Raw genomic sequence first — 16,424 nt, 5'->3', positions numbered from 1 at the left:
TATATATATATATAATGGATTTGTGTTGAGGACTTAAGAGCAGTTTAATACAGTGTCAGAGAAATGTTAGAAGCTCAATAAATGTGACCTTAAAGTTTATTAATGTGTAGACTTTTATTTTTACTTTTATTATAATCGGTTTATCCTTTTATTATTAATATATTATCTTAGTATTTTTGGCAACTGAATATTAGCTGCATTAAGTACCACCACCCACCCATCTATCCCCACCTACTATATTATACTTAAGTACACTCTTGCTTGTTTATTTCTTTGTTTCCTTCATGCTGTGTGTCTGGTCATCAGCATTTATGTTGACAGGTAGCTTGCTTACTTATTGACAAGGTGGCTGTATGGTTTCCTGACATCTCCTTTCAGTACTATAGCCTTCAATCTTTTTCATAAGATTATATAAACTATAATAAATATCTGATTTTCCATCTGTCATCTTTCTAGCTAAGACATCTATTATATATATATATGTGTGTATATATACATATATTATATATATATATTTTACAGTGTATAGGCTATTTCAGAAATTTTTAATTACTTGTCTAAAGTAGTAAGATATCTGCCTGGGAAAAAAATCTCAGACATTCCTGCCAGGAGAAACATTCAAACTATTAAAAGCATAGACTCTAAATTTACCTTTTAGATAATAACCATTGCTGCTTCTCTTTTTGCTTTATTTCAGTTGACTACCTCCACCCTCCTTGAGACTGTCCCCTTAATCTCTCAGGGCATCAGCCTTCATCTGACTTGTATCTTACCAACCAGGGTCCCACATCCAGCCATTTACATCAATGCTGACCTCACCAGTATCCTTTATCCATCTTAAAAATATAAGATATTTTAGTTAAATATTTAGTCTTACCATTTAATCTAGTATAATTTTGTTTAAATTTCTATAATTGTGTGTAACTATAATCAAGAGAATACCAGGAATGAATTATTCAAGCCTAATAACCTTTTGAAACCCTTAAACAATGTGGCTGTTAACATTGCCAATTAGTTTCTCTTTCTATAAATCCAGAGCTCATGGACTCAAATTCAGTCTTTGTGCCTTCCTTACTTGTGAATTCAGTTACACAGAAGAGCTTCTCAATGAATTTGGGGGATGATTAAATACTAAAGATACAGAGGACTTAGAGTGGAACCAACTATAAACATCACACAATAACTTACATATTTTTTACCTCTTCTAAACTCTAAATGATTTGAGCATGTATTTATTGTAAAACCATGTAATCCAGCCTTATATTAAAGTGTGTATTTGCCTTTCTTAACTAATAGATTCTAAGTCAATTGAAAACAGATTTATGGTTTCATTGCTTATTTCCCTCAGGATCTATCCCAGTGTGGTGCATGTATTGCATATCCAAAAAAATATTGTATCAACAATAAAAGAAAAATTGATAGTAGTAGGTTTTATATATTTTATTATATCTTTATTAGGTGCACGCAATATTTAAGGTTATTTACTACCTTCAAATGGATGTTCTAAAAAGTCGAGAAGGTATAGATTGCTATTCGTAAATCTTCCCTCATTATTTATTATGTACCAAGCAATAATAAACATGTAATCCAATTATTTCTCTTAGCTACCCTATTATGAAGTAATTTTTGTGTTTCCATGTATGGGACTGAAGTTTAAACATGTTAAGTAGCATGCCCACAATTACATACTTCTGTAAGGGAATGAGGCCAACATACGAACTTGAAGTATCTGAACTCTCCTTTGCTTAGTGCAAACCGTATGTAATTTTTATAAGAAGAACTGCCACAATGCAATATGTTTTATCTGTCCTCTAACTCTACTGAAAAAAATGCTAACTCCATAAAGTAGCTGAATGATTTTGAGAGTTTTATTTTACTTTTCACTTTTTTTCTCCTGAATAATCCAGTCAAACTCATGACCAAGATTTAAACAGCAACAACAAAAGTAGTTCTCAGTTTCTTGCCTGTAATTAGTAAGAAGAAGAAAAAAAAATGCTTATATGTGAGTCATGGGCTTTATTTTTATAGGAAATGAGAGTAGTCACTACAAAGAAATATTTCTTCTCTTTTTTCTTTTTTTTATTAAAAACTTCAACTTTTGGATAGTTTTCAATACAATATATCAAGAACTAGTTTTAGTAATTTTTGTAATAAACAATAATATAAAAAATAAATTAAACTTATCAACTTATCCTTAAGCATGAAATCCAAAATGTTAAGAAAAATGTCCTTTTAGTTTCTAAAACTCTATTGACTGATTCAACAGTCCTCCCTACTAGATTCAACACATCCGTGACATTGCTCTGCTGTGCCCTCTTGACAATGTCTCTAAAAGAGAAGCCATCTGTAAATATTTATTAAACAAACACTAATTACGTTAGTAAAGGCAATGATTGTTTATAAACACTTGTGTGTAATAACAAAATATGTATCCGTTAAGCCTCCTTATATGCTGTTAAAGATGCTAAGCGTTTAATCCTCATTATAACACTACGAAAAAGGTATTATCACCTTCATTTTATTAATAAGAAAACTGATCTAGGGAAGATCCATAAGTTCTTAAATGTCACAACGTACTAAGCCAGAATTTGTAAGCCCAAATAATTTGATTCTAGAGACTACATGCTGACCTACTAAAAAAGAACAAGACTCAGTACTACAGAAATTCTGATATTTCTCCTTAAGTTCAATTGGATTTTCCAGCTGGGGAGACACGTCAGAAATAAGGGCAAAGGGTTAGGAGTGGGGGCTCGTGCTTGCAATCCCAGCACTTTGGGAGGCTGAAGTGGGGGGAATCTCTTGACACCAGGAGTTGGAGACCAGCCTGGGTAACATAGTGAAACCCCGTCTCTACAAAAAAAAATTTTAAAAAGTTATCCAGGTATCATGGCGCCCGCCTGTGTCCCAGCTACTTGGAAGGCTGAGGCAGGAGGACTGCTTGAGCCCAGGAGAGTAAGGCTGCAATGAGCTACAATTGCACCACTACACTCTAGTCAGGGTGACAGAGTGAGACCTTGTCTTATGGAAAAATAAATAAATATATGAGGGAAAAGGAAAAGCCACCTACTAAAACTTAGGTGGCATACTTAACAATTTGGTCATTTTTAATATGATGGAAACATTCAAAACTATTATAATTTTCTCCAGATTTCTAGATTTCAAGTATTGAAATCATAGTCCATGAGTATTTGAATATTTGAAATAATTCAGAATTAGCCCTCTTAGTCCTTATTGAGAAACCACCAGTCCTTAAGACAGGTGGTAGCTATTATCATGCTCTATAACAAGCAGAATTGTGTTAATTATATTACATTATAACAGTGACTCTCCTATTTATAATCTGTGCCATACTAACATGCTAAATACTCATTGTGAGTTTCACACTTGCTAAGTAGATGTAAGCATTTCTAGAGATGGATGCATTTTCTTTATCTTTCTGCATACTTTTCTAGAATAATTCATTTCAATGGTGCTTCAGATTCTCCTAACTACCTATTGTGGATTCAAAGCATTAGAAAAAACAAAAGTTATGGAAGTTAAAATATTGCTGAAAACGAAACAGTTGGGTGGATTTAATTTTTCTTTGTAAGTGAAACTATGCACATGTGAAACTATGTGTATGTCTGTTGCTAAATGAATTAATAAAACAAATACATTTTATTTGATGGTACCAATAATTCAGTTCACATCTTTTTGTCCTACCATACTGGAAGCAAAAAACTTGGTGGAAACATTGATGTGCTTTACCTTGAATTCATCATTAACCCTAAATATACCTTTATTTGTTCACCCTCTTTCTGATGCCATTTTGCTTGTTAAGCAGTGACAGACATCAATACATTAGTGAGGAAAGTTAGAGTTAATGATGCCTTGAAGTTTTGTGAATGCTTGTCCTTCTTTACAACCTTTAAATGAACCCTATATAGATATATTTTTGTGTCTATCTAAATACATCTTTCCATAGCACACAGGTTTGTTATTTGTTGTTTTTTGCTGTCCATTCAAGCATTACAATTACATTTTGAGATAATTTAGAAATCATTAGCTGTAGAGTGAGGTGATAAGGAGAGCAAGTTTAGGACAGTGCATCTTTAATGTCATCCTCAGAACCTTCTATTTCTTTGCACATTTGCACCTTTGTTTAGTAACAGTAATTTTGTAAACAAATACAAATATGAGCAAAAGAAAAGAACATGGTCTCCTTAGATGATTTGAAAGATCTGAAGTTTCCAGAGCGAAAACTCTTCCCCATAAGCAAGCCAATCAAGGGAGAAATGGGAATGCATGATGCACCAAACATATCTAAGTCTGATTCTATATTCCACTTACATCTTGTGATGCCTTCTCGTAATTTTAAGTTTTATCTCCTCCTGTAATGTTCTTGCTGATGTCCCTTAGCTTGTCTTTCATTTGTGTAAAAATGTTGCAAGGAGAGACATGGCTGCAAACTTTCTAAGGGTTGTCATGGCTACTCCTGGCAAACAAACAAAAAAATTCAATCCTTTCTTCTACACCACTTAAATCACTCAACCTTTCTCACACTTTTCCTATATATTCCAACTTGATTTGGCTCCTTTGATAGGCAAAACTTATAGGAAGCTAATTGATTCAGCACAGCTTGTCCAACTCAGAAATGAACAGAGGGGAAAAAATCATCTTTCTTTTTTTGTTACCAGATTGTGAACAGAAGACTGTTTTACACTCTGTCTCCCATGGGGCAATGTGATGAACTAATCATGTAGTGATCTACCAGGTCACAGCAAACAATTAAGATACTTGTTACAGTGTTCCGTGTAGTGCCACCCTGTAGTGATTGTGAATGGATTTTCCATAAAGTCAAGAAAAGGTCCTTTAAAACCCTAATTTCAAATCTACATCTTAGCTAATTAAGAACACTGTGGCTCAAACTAATGTGTCATTTCACATCTAGTGTATTGATAATGTGCCATCCTGAGTGTAGGTGTAAATTTTTCCTCCTGTCCTTAGCTCTTCCAAATTCTAAGGTATTTGCTGAAAAAGGAACACAGACATATTTTACAGCTTTAGTGATCAGCATGATAAAAAATAATGCATAAGGCAGTTTGCATACACTGAGCACCAATTACCTGATATTTTCATGTTATAAAATGAGTTTTAAAAGTCACTGGAAAAAAATTTTGTTCAAAAGAAGGCTCCCCTGCAGTGCAGGGCTGATTAACATTAGATGAATTAGACAAAGATGCTAAGGTATCCCCTTCAGAATATTTTTTTTTAATGGAAGTAAAGTCATATATCTGTCAAGCATAGTTTACAAGTGAATCTGACAGAAACAATGCATTACCTCACAATGTTTTCCATATATAAGGTGTGATCTCTCAGGACTTTATTCATCTTGTTATGTGACACGTACGAATAGCCCTACTTTAAAAAGAGAAATTCTGAAATTCAAATAAATAATAAGATTCCACAATTTCAAAGAGACATAGAGGATCTAGGCTTTTTTTTTTTTTTTTTTTTTTTTTTTTTTTTAATTGTGGTAAGAAAAATCTAGACCAAAGATAAAGTTTCTAAAATTTAATTCTGAAACAGTTTTAAGGAAGTCTGTTTTAAAAATTATTAAGATTTTGGGCCCCTCCATTTTTATTTCAAAATTGCAAGATCCTTCTTCTATTCTAATATTCTTGAAAAATTATGGTCTGTAAAATTAATATTTTATTCCCAAGTTAGTTTGTTAATTTACTTTACCCATTTTTACTTTTTTTTGGAATTTGGGGTTTTAAAATGTATTAGGAAAAGGTATTTTGGCTAAAGGGTTTTTTTCACATATTCTTGAATTTAAGTGATTAAAGAAAAAAAGAAAGGGAACAACAAAAGACTGGATATAGAGGTTTGTTTAGTATAGCATTCTATTCTATAGCATCCTAATTCAACAGTTTATGACCTTAAATTGTAAAGTTGGTATTTAATTTCAAATACCCAGCTGAAAAAAACCAAGAGGAAGAGGAGCATTTCAAAATGTTTCAACCAAAAGAAAAAATGGAAGCTAAAAAAGATTACTGTTTTTTTTACAGTTGATTAAATAGCAAATCATTCTCAGCTAAAATATATTATCAAATAGATCTTTAATATAATTAGTATTATTCTAAAAATTGAATTTAAAGGAGATACTTATTCATCCAAATACAAAAAGAAGGACAAAAAATTAAGTCAATTGAAAAAAATTAAACCACATTTTTCACCATTATAATAATGTAAACAACATTAAATTAAAATTTAAAACACTTTATATTTTATTAAAAATTCTTAAAAAAAAATCCTTCAAAAAAACTTCATAAATTTATTTTCAGTTGACTTGATTTTTCAAAGTTTGCAGAGGGCCCAAAAACCCAATAAAAAGCTTTTATTGCCCGTTGTTTATTAAAAAAAAATGTTGTTTATTTCGATCCTCTTTGGTGTTTCTGAGAGCAAAGGAAAAAAGGAAAAACTTCGGAAAAAATTAAAAAATAAAACTTGGTAATTTTAAAACATTCTTGTTTCATTTTTGCACATTGATGCAGAAAAATTTTTAAAATTATTAAGAAAAGTTAATCTTACATTTATTTTAATTGAAAGGTCTTAGGAAAATTACAAAACTATTAATTGTTGTAAATTCAAAGGAGTTTAGATAATCAGAGAGTAGATTTGAGGAAAAAATATGTTAAATACTAAATATTGTGAAAATTAATCCACGTGGTTCCCATCATTGTTTCCTGTTTCATTTCCCTTTATTTTATTTAGTTCAGATTGCAGAATTAGTACAATTCATACTCAATACTAGATAGAAAAATTACTAGTGATATGATCTGCTAAAATATGAATAATGCATATTTTAAAAGTATTAGCCATTCCATAATTTTGAATTTCCATACATTAATTTTTTCCCCTGTAACCTTTTCTAATAATTAAGCTATTTAAAACAGTGCAAGTTTTTCAGTTCTTATGACCACTACCACATGATACTTAGAACTAGAACCCCTGGCTGTTTTACACATAAGTGCTGTAAAAATAGTTCACTCATTTGGGCACGTGACTTGTTTGACTAGCATCAGTACTTATTGCTGTCAGTGCTTCGATCTGCACATTATCTTCACCCTCAGCATTTTGCAACTTGGAGAGAAATATGGTAATAAATGGTTTCTGGAGAACATTTAGCAATTAACCATGAAAATGTCCTTTAAAAATTAATTGCTAAATTGAAATAACATATTACCCACTAGCCAAATTATGTTTCAATTTAAAAACCTATGTGTTTAGTCACCTTGCTAACATTGAAATATATATACATTAGCCAAATATTACATCACAATATTAAGCATGTTTGAAAAGTTGCTTTTTATTTGTTCCAATATAAATATTAATTACTTAACTCTTACTTACCCAAAACTTGCTTATTGAGGACAACATATCCTAATTTTCCTTCTAATTATAATAAATAATAGAATAAAACCAATGAGAACTGTTTCTAGTTTACAATGAATTCAATCTTTCTGTAAGTAATCAATTAATTTCTACCTTTTAAATTTTATATTTTAATCTATAAAAAGTATTAGTTTTAAAACTTTTAGGTAATATTAAAGTAGATGATTGACTTTCATTTTAGGGCTTATTTTCTTTCCCACTTGGTTTCAAAGCCTTTGCATAGGGTTATTAAATTGGAAGGTCATACAATATCCATCAATCTCAGTTATTTATTCTACAGTATATGAAACTTCTCTTGCCACCCCATGTCTTTTATACCCATCACTTTATTACCTGAAATTAAGTATCATTTGCACTACAGAAGAACCAGAAATAAGGAAACAGTCTTAATTATAATAATGACAGATCAGAGACTTAAACTGTCACAGTAATTTTTTTATGCTACTAGACAAACAATTTTCTCATTCAGCGTCAAAATTAATAGAGCCAATGTGAAAGTTGTAAGAATCTCATTAATAAAATTAATTAGTGTTTTATGTTAGCTATACCAGCAAATACTTCAGATGGTTATTGCTAATTGAATTAGCAAATTTCAAGAAAAAATAATTTTGCCTTTCTTATTTTACCAATATAGAATGGAGATTTTACACAATAGCATATTGACTATTAAAGTTATTAAAATCCTGTTTTACATCAAAGGTTGAATGATGTAAATAAGAACAAAAAAAGTTTCACATCCAAAGTGTCCATCTTCTTTTTTTTCACTGGAATGACAAAACAGAATATACTTCAAACCAAAACAGAATATACTTCAAACCAAAGTTGAATTCCTATTAGAAAGGATAATAAATATTAACAACTAAATGAAAATATGTCAACATTTATCCTCAAAATAACAATCCACAGAAAATCCTTGGACAACTCATTCTCTTTAAAGTTTAGAGACTGGTAATGACTTTTTGTCATGATGAGAAAGCAGATTACCTCTTTATATTTCACAACTAACCACTGTGCAAAAAGAAAATTAAACTTCATTAAGTATAAGAGCAAATATTTAATGGCCATTACTATATACTGCTGTTTTCCAGGAATGGACTGCTTCAACATTTTCTATGTGTGGAAAGTGTAGAATGTTCATGGGTGATGACCCTTGAAAATAACAATATTAATATTCCAAGGCGATGCACAGGACTAACTGAAACAGTGGTATATCAATATCATGAAGAAGGCTGCATTCTGTTGTTAAAAGTTTAATTATGGAAGCTATTTTATTTATTAATAAACAAGGAGTTCGACAACATTGATTTTCATCAACATTTTGGGAAGTCTCGTTTTCATTATTGTTCACTTGGGAACACAGTTATTTTGATTCATGTTAAGTCATGAGGTATATACATACTAATGAGTAACATATTAAGTAGAAAGAAAACATATTATACTACATATCTTTAGTATGGGTGTTTCCAGTATGACAGCAAGCTGTTAGCAACATACTGTTATCAAGCGACTGTGAAACGGAATGAACATCCTTAATAACTCTGCCTGTGTGCCCCATGGCAGCACCTTAGCAACAGGGGAGACGAAAGAGAGACTTTAAGTTTCGACAGGGTAAAAAGCTGTTGCTAAGCAAAATTTACAACCAAAATACTGAAAAGTGTAGCTTGATTTTTAAAGAACCACTTCACAATCTTAATGATTTAGTTGGTCTAATTCACCCTAACATAGACTTGCATGCCAAATGGAAACCAAAAACCTATCCTTGTCACTAAACTTGCACCAAACCCACTCCCACCTCCATAGTTAAACAGTTACCTTTCATCCACCTCAAGTCAAAATCAACCTAAGACCAATGGTGAAAGATTATCTTCTTTTCTTCTTGACCTCTCTTATACTTCTTTACTAGTTGTACATGTCACGGTGTTACTGGCTGCAATCTTTAAAGAGCTACTTGCTTAAACCCCAAAGTCTCTAAAGTCTTGCAATAATCAGCTTTGTCAAGACTTGGGGGAAAACCCAAGGCGATCCCACAATGGGTTTCTGGAGTCCCCGCACCAGTATCACTACCTTACCAATCCTTCTGTGATCTTTCTCTGGGTGGCACTTACCTGCTGCTCCCCGGGTTCCGCTGACTTCACCAGGTGCTTATCCTTGTACAGAGACCAGAGACCAATGTTAGGCAGGAAAATTAAAGCCACCGTGAATAACAAAGTCATCTGCAGAAATCTCTTCTGTTTCCTCTTCATTGCAAATGGTAACAGAGAAGAAAAGTTAAAGGAGATGGCTCCCTGACTGCTTCTTGTGTTTAGTGTCAAATTCCTTTCCTCTCCCCTGCGAAGCACCAGAAACTGAGAAGCTACAAACTTTTGTTGCGTGCTCAGCACCAATCTGCACGATTCAGAGGGAGTTGGCCATCTGCAGAACAAACGCACAGTTACTTTCCCCCCAGAAAACTATGACGCAGGCATTATCTATTGGCTTAGAAATAAATGACTTGACTGAGGAAATCATTAAGCTCATTGACCTCCATTAATATAAAGCAATGGAGTAAATATGGTCGTTTCATTGACTAAAGGTAAGTTATGAAAAAGTCAACAGCATGCTAGATACTTAGGTAAATGGGAGTTTTTGTTGCTGCTGTTGTTCGCCCCCCACCCCTTAGTGTAGGAGGGCTTGGTTGGGGTGGAGCGGGTTAGGAAAGAGAACTGAGAGGAACTGGCTCAACCCCTTCAAGTGTCAGGAAGAAAAGTGTCCGCTTTTGACATTGGAACAGCGTCACCTTCCTCGTCTTCCCTGAACATCTTTTCCAGTGCTCCCCTTGGGATAACCCACCTGAACTCAAGTTCAACTCCCTCCGGAGCCAGCTTGCCTGCGGGCTCCACCGGGATGCAGGGACTCCACCGGGATCCAGGCAGAACTCTGGTTCGGATGGAGGTCCACGAACTTCTGGACCTTCGCGCGCTGTCTACACGCTCCTCTGCAGGCAGAGGCTGGGAGCCCCGGGACCCTGGTGGAAAGGAGGCTACAGATGTCAGCGGAGTCCAGCCAGGAAGTGGTGGCGCCGCGACGTCCCTTCCTCGCGCGGTCCTAGGAATGCGATCCTCTGAGAAGTGAGCGCTCTGCCCATCAATCTCGTCCCTTCCCCCGGTGACGCTCTCACGCTCCACTGTTCATGTTACCATTCTTTTCCGGCAACTGAACGAACCCACAGGACCATCACGAGCACCTAAAGGGCAATATTTTTTAATATCCTCTTCTCGTAAAGGGGATGGAGGCGGAGAAACCGAAGTCTGTGCTGGGCTTGGAGGCCGGCGAGGGCGCTGCGAGGAGGAGCGGAAGGCGGAGATGCGCCGCGGCTGCACCCGGCCGCCGGCACTCCACTCCCCGGCGCCTGCCTTCCGCGAAGACGTAGCTGGTGTCTGCCACGTGCGGGAACCCGGAGCCCGGGAAGGGAGGGCAGGCCGCCTGGCGGGGGTGGGCAATGCCGCCCGGCCTCCAGACGCTATATAAACAGACCCGGACGCGAGGCAGCGGCGGAGGGCGAGCGTGACGCTGGAGGAGGAGTGGGAGCTCCCAGCCTGCGCGGGTCCTCTCTTTCCCTGCCAGGGCTTTTCCGGGTAATCTGGGACCGACAGGGATGCCAGTACCCCGTCATCTCACCCAAAGGGCGCCAGGCCAGAGATTCCAGGGAAAAAGTTGCCGGCTGCAGGCGGGTGTCCCAGGAATTCCTCCATGGTGCCGGCTGGAGCGCGGCGAGCCGTGGCGCGGCGGCTGCGGGAGGAGGAGGCGACCCGGGGCTGGGCCGGTCCCGGGGAGAGGGGATCCCCCGGGCCGCGCGTCCCGCCGTTCAGGCCAGGTAGGGGGTGGGGAAGGAGGAGGAAGAGGATCCCGAAGCAAGGTAGAGCTGAGGCTCAGAGTTCTCAGGCAGCAGCTGCTGGAGGACACCGTGGAGACCCAAGGCGGCTCTCTTCGGGTCTGCAAACACCCGGGGCCCCGGTTAAGATTTGGCAGTGCCACCCTGCTCCTCCCCCGCCTTGCACGACCGCACTCCGCGCGCCTTGTCACTGCGAGGGCTACCTGTCCTCGCACATTCCTCCGCGATGGCCAGAAAACGTGGGGACCGAGATAAGACTCTGGCAGATGGCACTCCTCCCTCCACCTAACATATCAATGCACCAACGCCCCTGACCGCACACGCAGGAACCTGTGGCAGCCTCACCAAGGGACAGCGTGCCCAGCACCGTGCACTGGGCACTCTTGGATCTGGAGCTCACAACTCCGGAAGGAATGGGGACTTAGATGAGGTGACAGACATGCATGCAATGCAGGCTGAATGCGCCTGTCTAGAGCCAAAAAGAAACGCCATAGTCACCTCTTTGTTACAACCTGAATATGATATCCACATGCTTGGGGTAGATAAGCTTGTGGACTTCAGACTGTATTTTCTCTTTCCCTTCTTTCTTCTTTCTCACCCTCACCTCTGTCACTCCCTCCTTTTCTGCTCGTCCTATCTCTTCCTCCCCTTTCTACTGGCTCTCACTCTAGTGTCTCACTTGAGAAAGACCTAGATTTGAGTGGGAAGAGTTATGCCTTAAACTGTTCGCATTAGAAATTCAAAATGTATTTGAACAATGTAAATGGACTGTATGCATCAATAAAGGGCTATGCTGTAATATTTGTTTTCGTGAATCACTTGAATTTTGAAATAGAATGAAAACATATTTAATAAATGTTGTTGAATGTGTCCTTTATATCAAGACCAATTACCTTTAAATTTTATATAAATGCAACTTAATCTAGAGTGTAAGAGACTTAATTCTTCACCCCCACCCCCACACATACACTTTGCCTTTTGTAGTCTGCATTATTTTCTAACCTTCTTTTTCTCTCTAAGGAAGTGCAGTTTTGAAACACAGAAATATGAATTCTGGGAAGCAACATAGCAGGGAGAGGTTTCCTGGGAATATTGTCAGGTGCTCAAGGAAATAAATTTAGAGAATCATTTAATTATATTGGATATATTTTTAAGTACTGATACAGTTATTACTTTTCAAAGTTAAATAACTCAAAAGTGAACTTGGAATTAAAAAAATAAAATCTTTCACATTTTAAACAATACCTTAAAAAATAGTCTTGGATCAGGAATGGGCATACTATCATTCTATTTGTTGAATCCAGGGTGTTGAGCTGAAACATGCTTCATTACTGTTAAACTAGTAAATGGTCTTGCATACAGCACCCATTCAGAGAAAACCATTAATTACAGTGAGTGGACATAATCACTGCTACTTCCCCAATCAAGTACATGCAGAATACATGGTAGAAACTGAAAGGAGAAAATTACTGTGTTCACCTCTGTTTGACAGCGTAGTTCCAGACCATTACTTTAGCTTTTTCTCCTTTTCTGTATAATTTATTTGTTTTTGATTTAGAGCATAATTTCTCTTTTCCCTTCAGTCTGGTATTCTTTCACTATTCCTCATGTAAATTACTAACAGATGACAATGTGTCTAAAACTGATAGTTTAGATTTAGTTTACAAACAAAAAAACTCCAGATGACAGTTAACTTTTTTGCTCAATCCAGATTAAATGCCAATATAAATGTGTGTGGGTATTGTATGTATATAATATATGTGCATATCACATATTATATTAGATGTAATATAATGTATGTATAATATATGTGTATATTATATATATAATGCACATGGACATGGTCTTTTAAATTTTGACTTATATAGAAAGACACCTGTTCTATGCTCTATTTACACTCCCATTCTGTTAGGATTCAACTGGCAACCTCAGGTTATCAGAGTCCCATGCCGCTAATAATGTACTAATAGCTATAGGGACACATGGAAAGAAAACAGAGCAATATTCAGTGACTTTGAATAACTTACACTCTAGTTGAAAATGCAACATAAAGACAATTGAAATAAATTACCAAAGGTGCTTGGTACAAACCTTAAATTGAGCCAAATTTAAACCCTATATTTAAGGAAACAGGAGGACGTTGTTTCAGTTATCTCTCTACTTCAAATTGTAGCCACTTAAAACAAATTATTTTATTATTTCTCTTATGATTCTGTGCATTGAATAGACTCAGCTGGGTGGTTGCACTTCCTGTGACACAGGCTGAGGCCCAGGAGGTTGAATGGGCTGAGCCAAGATGGCTACTTACATGGCTGACGGTTGGCACTGACTGTCAGCTAGGGGGTCATGGGGCTGTCCACTGAAGTTCCTCAGCTTCCCTCCATATGGCCCCTGCATGTGGCCTGAGCTTCTCATAACATGGTAGCTAGTATTCAAGAGAGAGCAACCCAAGAACCTGTGTTCCAAGAGGGAGAAAAAAAAAAACGGCCAAGTCCTCTTAAAAGCTAAGCCCAGAACTGGCACAGCCTCTCTTAGGGAGCAGTCACTGGACAAGCCCAGATTCCAGGATGAGGTGGAGGTACGGGATAAAATTAACATCTCACTGAAAAGTTTGACAGAGAATGTGTGGTCATTCTTAATCCACTTTAGATATTCAAAGGCATGGAAGTAGGGATTTATAAATAAGGACTAACCGGATTAGAAACCGGATGATGGGGAGTAGTATGGAAAGGTACAGTAGAATTGTTCAATTGCTACAAAGATAGTGAAATGACTTGACTTTAGGGTAGAAAGACTTTTATTACCTTATATTTTTAAAAATATGATGACATAAATGGAACTTTATTTGAAAGACATGCATTCATGATTTTGCTCTGTTAGCAGATATTTTCATAAGAACTAGTTAAAAGGTTTACATCTGGAAGGATAATGCCTGGAGAAAGTCTATTGTTTCACAAACCAAGAGAGTCATCAGCAACAAATTTTGGGGTATGAGTTTTTACCCCAACAGTTTAGAGTTGCAAGTTGGTAAATTTTGTTGTTGAACATAATAACAAGCCTGTAGGAGAAAATGTAAATTGAGTTATTTTTAAGGTTATAAAATAGTTACTATTTAAAATTTTAAGAAATTATATTGAAATTTATCAGTTCTCTTTGATCTTGAAATGGTAGGGTTTATTTTCATATAGATTTGAATGTTTTCCAAGCTTTTCTTATCAGAAGGCACAAGCACTAAAACATAAAGATAATGTGTGTAGAAATGAAGATACATTCATACTTCTTTTATCTAATAGAGATCCCTGGAATACGAAAACTCTTGAAAGCTTTCACTCTGGATAAACTATCAGGATACTTTCTTATTACTCTGTATTTGGCTAAATTACCCATTTCTGAAACAAACAAACAAACAAAAAAACAAACAAAAAATTCTGCAGTGAAAAAGGAGAGATAAATGTACTAAATAGTAATTTTAATAAAAAGACATTTAAATTATACAATTCATCTTGTGTAATTAAAATAAGATACAATACTAAAATATTCCATTTTTTTTCCCACTGGCATTTCAATATTTGCCACTACACTATAAAGAAAAACAAGAATCAAATTACATATTAAAATTGTGATGTTACCCGGTCTCTATTATCATTTAAATTCCTTACCAAAAGAGCCCTGAATCCATTTCTATATATATTCAGGTGCTGTTTGACAGAGGAAAAGAGATGAACATTTGAATTTTCAGCACCATGAGGGAGTTAAAAGGTGCTTGCAATTAAATGTGGTAGAAATTAAAAGTGACAAATCCTAAAAGAAAAGAAGGAGGTTATTTCTACTTGACCTAAATATTTTCTAACTAGACAAGATTCTTTACCTTATGAAGTTTAAACTCTAAGTAATAAAATATACTTCCAAATAGTTTTTCCTCTACCTGTAGAATATATCTTTATTGTAATATATTTTCTTTTCCCATTTATTTAGTTATCACACACTTATTTAGCACTTACTACATGCCAGACATGTAATCCAAGCATTTTCCAAACATTGTCATTTAATCTTATAAATAATTTAATTATGTAGTTTCTATCAATATCTCCACTTAATAGTTTAAAAAACAGGGGCAAATAAATGGTCAGCATCTTTCCCAAATAAGTGCTAGCAAGTGCTAGGGTATGTACTCAAACCCAGGCATTTTGTGTCAGATTCCATGCTGTTAACCACTATACCATATTTTTCTAATATTTTACTATTTTCTTTCCATGACAAAAGGTATTAATTCTCTCTCTCTCTCACTTTTTTATTTCTGCCTTTGTGAGAAGATTACAGGAGCTAAACTAAAAAGCTGAGTTTTGGAAAGATAATAGTCTAGTTTTATAACTTGAAACCCTCTTTATTCATATTTTTTGTAGAGTATAAAAAAGGGAGTAAAATAACGTAACTAATCATACCTTTATATTTTACACGCTATGTAAATATAATTATGTATTTTTAACTCTTATGATTATAATTTTATGTAGATCATATATCAGATTTCAATCTTAGATTTGACCTTCATCTTTTCATGTAAAATACTTGCATCATTTTAGAAAGAGCGTTTTGCATGTCAACTTCAACACAAGTTCGCTTGTGTTGAACAAGTAAATTATATTCATTTATTTCAAGTGAAAATAAAATAATTTTGGAATGATGAGATCAAATGGTAATAAAGAGAATGTTAAATTTGTAGAAAATGTATTTTTTATAATAGCTCAATACAAAATATCATTAACGAACATTTTAAAGCGATACAATGAATAAGTGAAGCCAGTGAAACATTCTTAAGAAACCACTGAATGACATATGGTATGTTCTACTTTTTCTTTTTTTGGAGAAAGAGAAAATAAAGAATGCCATGCACACATTATATATTAGATACACAATTTTTTTTCAGGCAGGATATTTATGAATATGAGATAAATAAGCCAAAAAAAGGTTTTAACATTTTCCCTTCTGAGACATACTAATTTCAGTTAATGAGATATATATTGAGTACATCATATAATCCAGGCATTGAAGTGAACATCGCAGGAAAAAAAAATCTTGTCTTCAGGCAATCCACAGCAAAAATATATTAATTGTGGAG

General features: G+C 35.4%; 2 protein-coding genes across 2 annotated transcripts in view; one reads left to right on the top strand and one right to left on the bottom strand.

Moving 5' to 3' along the window:
* The window catches only part of LOC108526186 (polypeptide N-acetylgalactosaminyltransferase-like 6), a 555,870-nt gene extending 545,559 nt beyond the window's left edge, over positions 1-10,311 (bottom strand). The window contains exons 1-2 of the mRNA XM_017866840.1: positions 10,267-10,311; positions 9,543-9,849 (exon numbers count right to left, since the gene is read on the bottom strand). Of these exons, the coding sequence (XP_017722329.1) occupies positions 9,543-9,680 (138 nt within the window). The 5' untranslated portion in view covers positions 9,681-9,849; positions 10,267-10,311. The remainder of the gene's footprint in view (positions 1-9,542; positions 9,850-10,266) is intronic.
* Positions 10,312-10,659: 348 nt separating this feature from the next.
* LOC108526189 (uncharacterized) lies at positions 10,660-12,107 on the top strand. The gene has a single exon (XM_017866842.1). It carries the CDS (start codon positions 11,072-11,074, stop codon positions 11,561-11,563), a length of 492 nt encoding a protein of 163 aa, XP_017722331.1. The 5' UTR covers positions 10,660-11,071; the 3' UTR covers positions 11,564-12,107.
* Positions 12,108-16,424: the final 4,317 nt, after the last annotated feature.

The sequence above is a fragment of the Rhinopithecus bieti genome, unplaced genomic scaffold (assembly GCF_001698545.2).
Source record: "Rhinopithecus bieti isolate Rb0 unplaced genomic scaffold, ASM169854v2 scaffold_2917, whole genome shotgun sequence".
Classification (NCBI taxonomy): Eukaryota; Metazoa; Chordata; class Mammalia; order Primates; family Cercopithecidae; genus Rhinopithecus; species Rhinopithecus bieti.
Note: the sequence above shows the minus strand (reverse complement) of the source record. Positions and strands in the feature narration are given on the sequence as shown.